General features: G+C 47.3%; 1 protein-coding gene across 1 annotated transcript in view; it reads right to left on the reverse strand.

Moving 5' to 3' along the window:
• Window positions 1-593: 593 nt before the first annotated feature.
• The window catches only part of vps13b (vacuolar protein sorting 13 homolog B), a 220,879-nt gene continuing 214,582 nt past the window's right edge, over window positions 594-6,890 (reverse strand). The window contains exons 52-59 of the mRNA XM_077246996.1: window positions 6,827-6,890; window positions 4,817-5,556; window positions 4,497-4,673; window positions 3,752-3,922; window positions 3,430-3,606; window positions 3,142-3,244; window positions 2,239-2,488; window positions 594-1,103 (exon numbers count right to left, since the gene is read on the reverse strand). The exon at window positions 6,827-6,890 is cut by the window's right edge and continues 52 nt beyond it. Coding sequence (XP_077103111.1) covers window positions 858-1,103; window positions 2,239-2,488; window positions 3,142-3,244; window positions 3,430-3,606; window positions 3,752-3,922; window positions 4,497-4,673; window positions 4,817-5,556; window positions 6,827-6,890 — 1,928 coding nt within the window. The 3' untranslated portion in view covers window positions 594-857. The remainder of the gene's footprint in view (window positions 1,104-2,238; window positions 2,489-3,141; window positions 3,245-3,429; window positions 3,607-3,751; window positions 3,923-4,496; window positions 4,674-4,816; window positions 5,557-6,826) is intronic.

A 6,890-nucleotide genomic window follows, 5' to 3' on the forward strand; every position in this document is an offset into this window, starting at 1 on the left:
ACCGCCAGCAGTCGATTTAGATATTATAGGTTTTATCAACTGGCCAGAACTTTGAGATCGCAATAGACGTGAAGGACTATAATGCATTAAGAGCTCGCTCAAGTACTGGGGAGCTAAACCATTTAGTGCTTTGTAAGTAATCAGCAATATTTTAAAATGTATACGATGTTTAATAGGGAGCCAATGCAGTGTTGACAGAACCGGGCTAATATGGTCGTACATCCTGGTTCTGGTAAGAACTCTAGCGGCTGTGTTTTGAACTAGCTGTAGTTTGTTTATTAAGCGTGCAGGGCAACCACCCAGTAGAGCATTACAATAATCTAGCCTTGATGTCATGAACGCATTAATTAACTGTTCCGCATTTGTCATTGAGAGCATATGATGTAATTTAGATATATTTTTAAGATGGAAAAATGCGGTTTTACAGACACTAGAAACACCTCCACTAACGAGTGAATGTTTCCCCTGCAGACGGGAGCTCCTCTTCACAAACGCAGTCGCAGGTCAGACGCTCACGGGGTCAAACGAGGCTGAACACCGCAGACACCAAACACACTGATCACACAACCAAACAACTGACATCAAGCTGATGATACATCTTCAAATATCCCATGTTTTATTACAAAAAGCAGATTCATTATGAAGCAACACTCATATTTTCATTAGACCAGAATACAGGAGCGAATAATACAATAAAAAACAGTAAATAATTTCTTGCATTGCTTGTAAAAATAAAAAAATTAAAGGCTTTCTTTGGGTTTAAAGCAACACATTCACACAGAAAGCAGCTCTGGCTGAAGTAGTGACGTCTCAATAAAGTGATGTGTGTAAATCAGATGAAGTCTGTGATGTGAGCGTCAGTGGAAACCGATGCGCAGCGCTCTGTTCTTCACCATGGTGAACTTGCAGACGAACACGCGTGCGCAGGCCGGGTCTGCGTGATACTGGTATGTTCTGGAGACGGTGGGCGGTGGATCCGCAGGAGTGACGGGCGGCTGGTAACGCGACGACTGAGACGGAGACAAAAACTGAGACGCTCCGGTGACGAACTCCACCAGCCGACTGTACTGCAGCTCCGAGAGTCGGTCGCGAGACCCGTCGGCCTGAGAGACACACACATGATCTGTACATATGGTTTGTTTGTTTTATTATTTATATATAATATAAATGCTTTGACAACATTGTGATACACAGTCATGCTAATAAAGCTCTTTTGAAATTGAAAACTTAGAGAGAGAGAAACTCTTTCAGAAGATGTGTAATAACAGTGAAAACATGGACTGCTGGAAAGTTCTGTCAATGGCAGGAAAATCGTTCATTTCAAGATTTACTACTACATTATTAGGATCAAATGTTGTATTTGTTAACATTCATTAATTAGTGCACTGTGAACCAGGGTTACATTTTATTTAAACTAAATTTTATTTAACTATTTTAACTGAAACTGAAATAAAAATCCCTAACCCTAACATTTGCCCACAGAACAACCACGTGCTCCGCTCCCTCCTTCCTAACCCTTCAGAAACCTGCGCTCTGCAAGTGAACGCCGTCTTGTAGTGCATCATCTCAAAGAGGCACACAATCTTTCCCAGACCTTCACCTGGACTATTCCGCGGCCATTCTCAAGAAACGGCTGAAGACACATTTTTCAGCACCACTTGATCCATTAATACTAACACTTTCTCTTCTATTCTAATCTATATAAATTTAAAAAAAAAGTACATGTACTGCGTTGGATTAAACTGGGAAGGGACATAGCACTTGCATAATTGTTGTCCTACTGTAAGTTTAACTGCTTCTATTGTTCTCATTTGTAAGTCGCTTTGGATAAAAGCGTCTGCTAAAATAAAAAATGTAAAATGTTAATATTAAAATAAAAATTGAAAAAATAAAATCTGATTCAAAACATTAATAAAAACTATAATAGTATATCAATTATATTAAAATAACTCTGTTTCATTTGCTAACATTAACAAGGGTTAATAAATGCTGAAAATGTTTAGTTGCGTTAACTAAAGTCAACAAATCAGACCTTAAAAGTTGTACCAAAAATTCTACAGCAATTTTTCCTCTCATTTGCTGCTTATTTTTAGGTTAATTACTGCTAACTTACAGTTGAGTTCCTGAAAAGTGCTATCTAAAAATATAAGACGTAATATAAACTATAATATTGTGACACAAGCATGTGCAGAGACGTGTGTGTGTGTGTGTGTGTGTGTGTGAGAGTGAGTTTGGTACCTCTGTGTCACTGGTCACGCGGTGCTGCTGCAGTGTGAGTGTGATGCGTCCAGGCGTGTGTGTGTCGTGTTCACACTGGATCTCAGTGATGGGAAAGGCCTGCTGCTGCGCATCCTCACACACACTGACCACGAACAGAACCTCTCCGCTCAGCAGCAAACAGCCGGCGTGTTCCTGACCCGACCCGCTCACCATACACACATCCAGAGCCATGTGCAGCTCGGGGCGGCCCAGAGACTGCAGCATCTTCCTGCAGACACACACACACAGGTCACAGGGCAAAAAGCTTGACATAAAACTGTATATTCTTTACAGAAACTTCCATGATTTTTTAAATATTTGAATAATTTCCATGACTTTTCAGGTCTTGACTCATATATCCAGGTTCCCTTTCGAAAGAGAACTCGCACTGCGTCGATGATGCTTTGGGAAGTATAAAAGGGGCGATTAAAGAACGTCAACCTCTTATCGTCTGAAGGGACCGTTTTGTTTGTACGCTTCAACCTGAAACTTCAAAAGGTTATCATGGCTTGTGAGAAACGCTTCAGAAAGTGTGTGGATCCGTGGCTAAGATATTTGACACCTGATGACACACACAACTCAGAGCACGCACGGTCAGTTCTTGAGGGATCCGCTTGTGCCAACTGTGATTTTCCTTTGAGAGGAGGGATGGGCATCTGTGCCAGGCGGTTCGGGTCCCGCTCGCGCGGAGGACTGGAGACGTGGGGTTTCAGAGGGAGCGGTTTATCTCTCACGCGAGTTTGATCTGCCGGATAAGGATGTGTTGTCACAAGCTCTGCTGGATATAATGCAATGCGAGTTCCCTGTTCTCAGGAAACATGGGTTACAGTCGTAAACTGAGACGTTTTTGGGTTCTGGTTGTGAAGTGAAGCGTTGGTTTACCAGACGTATTTGACGTGGCTGTTGGAGGCGTCGGCTGATTTGGAGTCTGTCGGCGGGTGCAGCTGTTTGGGAAGCTGCCAGAGACCCGCGCCGTGCAGCAGACCTGAACACACACACACACACACACACACACACACACACACACACACACACACACACACACACACACACACACACACACACACACACACACACACACACACACACACACACACACACACACTCGTGTCACTGCACACCTGCACATCAACACACTCTCCTGCGCGCGTGTGCATGAACGCCTCGTACCGTATCCCGTCTGCGACACCAGCTCAGCTGCTCCTCCGATTGGCTTGGTGAAAACTCCCACAATGCCTTTCCCCACCCCTGAGATGACGCCGCGGGCTGTGCTGCTCGCCGAGCTCGGCAGATCCAGTGTCCGTGTGAATGTCTGCATGGGCTGATCCACGATTCCTGCGACCGCGCCTACACACACACACACACACACATCATTGATTCTGTTATTGTCCTGCCGATCACTGTGAGGCTGCTGTGAATGATCTGTGGTCCCCCAGCAGGGTTAGGGTTAATGATCTGTTGTATAAAGCAATCATGTGTGTGTGTCTCTCACCCAGCAGGCTGATGCCCAGTCTGGACAGGCCTTGTCTCAGCCCGTCTCCCAGAGTCTCCGGCAATTGCCTCCTCCACTCCTCCTGACGCATGTAATGCTCGTCGTCCAGCGACAGACGGTCCATGTTCCGCGCCAGACTCGTAGCCAAATTGGTGATGGACGTCAGAGTCCCTGCAGACAGACACACACACACACACACACACACACACACACACACACACACACACACACACACACACACACACACACACACACACACACACACACACACACACGTGTCAGCAGAAACACATGCTTGCTGCTAAACGCATCTCTGGAGGACCTTGATCATGTGAGTGAGACACATTACATTACATTACTTTTAACGGTACACATTTTACATTCTTATCAGTTCTCGGTTCTTGCTTTCCCTGAGAATCGGACCCATGACCTTGGCGTTGCAAGCACCAACGATCTACTAATTGAGCTGGAGAATCAAACCATGCGGGACATTTTCTAATGAAAATGCGAGTAGTTCTTGCCGTAATAGTAGCTAGGGTGTTTAGTGTAGATTAGTGGAAGTTGTGATCACTGAAAGCACATGGAGACCTTCAGGGATGGATATGAACGCATGACATGTGTCGTGTGTGTACCTAACAGGTAATCTGCGTTAATCAAACACGGATTTGTTCGTTCAGTACTAACACCCAACTTAATAGCCAATGGAGATGGTCAATATTACAGAGTGTGTGTGTGTGTGCTTCACCTTTTGAGATGTGTTTGATGAATGAGTTAGTTCCTCTCGAGACGCCGCTGATAAAGGCTCCCGGCCCGCGAGTCAAACCCTCGTACGGCAACCGGAAGAAATCTGACACGCCGTTCCCGATGCTCCGGACGAGACTGGCGGGACTGCCGAGAATCTCCAGAGACCCGACGACCCAACCTACACACACACACACACACACACATCAGCACGTGTATTTATCTGAAACACTGTGACTGCAGAATGACGCATCTGTCGACTCGTTTCTGCCACGAACGGAAGCTCACGGATGTTCAGTTCTCAGGTGTGTGTGAGAGACGCACCTGCACGGAAGAGCGCGCCGGCGGCGTAGTGCATAGCGAGTGTGTGTACAAGCTGGCGTGAGGTGGTGCAGATGGGGCCGCGCTCGAACAGCGAGAAGGACAGCGGCGTGTGGTCGGAGGCGATGTAGAGCTTCAGAGACGCGTGAATGGAAAGCAGCAGCTGAAGGGGTTCGATCGAGAGCTTCTGCAGGCGTAGCGGCGTCACCAGCGCACGCATCGACTCCACCACCTCCGGCGGGAGCCCCTCCCCTTCGCCACGCACAGCCAGGGTGCATTCTGGGATGTAGGTGTGCAGGAGCGTCTTCATGTAATAGAGAAAGGTGTCCTCCAGATACACGCGCGCCGGGCGGATGCGCAGCGAGAGCCGGTCCAGCTGTCCTGAGCCGGAGACCGTGAGGCTCAGAGAGAAGAAGCAGGCGTGGCAGAACTCCTGCGGGGTCAGCGCGGGGTTGCCCGGGGTCAGCGCAGGGTCGCCCGGAGGCTCCTGGCACATGATGACGGGGAAGTGGAAGCTGGCGCGCTGGTACAGCTGGTTGTCCACCTGCAGGCCTCCGCAGAGCAGCTGTGCGGTGTGTACGGTGTGGTCGGGTGGAGCGTCGATGGCCGGCAGCAGGAGCAGGAGTTTAGAGATGGTGAGACGCAGCAGCTCCACTGAACCGGACCTGCTGGTGATGTCATCACAGAGCGCCACGCTCGCCTCCGTCAGCAGAACACTGAAGGACAGCTTGGGACTGGATGACCTGTGAGAAACACACACAGTCATCATGAAATCAAGAGACCATTCTAGTTTCATATGGAATATTGCAGTGTTTATTGTAAATGATTATGGGTGCACATCATCATAATTGTGTTAATAATCATGAATCCGAATAACTTCCTCTTGCAGCATCTCTTCTCTTCATTGATGACGAGGGCGGGACAACCTGTCACTCACATGAGATCAACCAATAGCAAACCACAACCATCCAATCAATTCCTCACTGTTACAATCAAGCCCCGCCCATATTTGTCCTTGTTCCAGAAGCGTTTCACTCACATACGACACAATAGAGGAGAAAAGAGCAGTGCAACTTCCCTTTCATGCGACTCTGACTGAGCTGAGTGTGTGAAACACTGCCCTCTGGTGGAAAGACTCCACACACACACACACACACACACACACCCCTTGTGGTGGAAAGACTCTCCACACACACACAAACACACACACACACACACACATATACCCTCTGGTGGAAAGACTCCACACATACGCCCTCTGGTGGAGAAACTCCACACACACACACACACACACACACACCCTCTGGTGGAGAGACTCCACACACACACACACACCCTCCAGTGGAGAGACTCCACACACACACAAACACACACACACATATACCCTCTGGTGGAAAGACTACACACATACGCCCTCTGGTGGAGAAACTCAACACACACTGTTGTGAACTTTTTCTTCTCAAGTGTAGAAAAGATAGAGTTGCAGACCAGGAGATTGTTGAGGTATAAGTTCTTTATTGCGTCGCTGTAGTCATCTCAATCAAGTCTAATCTAAGGGAACTTTACATTGCAGTTTATATACATTTCAAGGGGGTGGGATTAATTTCATAGAGGAGGGGACTCTTGAACAAAACATGTAAAGGAAAGTACATGATTCAGCTGGTTACCTGATTTCATCAGGTAACAGTGTAACTCAGAGCCTTGAGATGCTAATCCAATCAGCCTGATTAGATCAACAAAAGGCCCAGCTGACCTTTGAGATGTGACAAGAGGTTAATGTCCAAAACCTTGATTGCCTCAAAAATGGAAAACAGTGTGTGCACTTTCTCAGTTAAAATACTGTTGAACCTAAATTAAAACATTTAAATAAATTTGTAATCCTACAACACACACACACACACGCACCCTCTGGTGGAGAGACTCCACAGACACACACACACACACACCCTCCAGTGGAGAGACTCCAGACACACACACACACACGCACACGGACGCAGCAGGAGTATGTTGTACCTGAGGTGTGTGACGGCGTCTGCAGCGCTGCTCTCTGGCGCCAGTGTCAGTGTGATCGTGCCGC

This window comes from Siphateles boraxobius, unplaced genomic scaffold, assembly GCF_051911475.1.
Source record: "Siphateles boraxobius isolate OS27281-9 unplaced genomic scaffold, OSU_SipBor_1 293, whole genome shotgun sequence".
Lineage (NCBI taxonomy): Eukaryota > Metazoa > Chordata > Actinopteri > Cypriniformes > Leuciscidae > Siphateles > Siphateles boraxobius.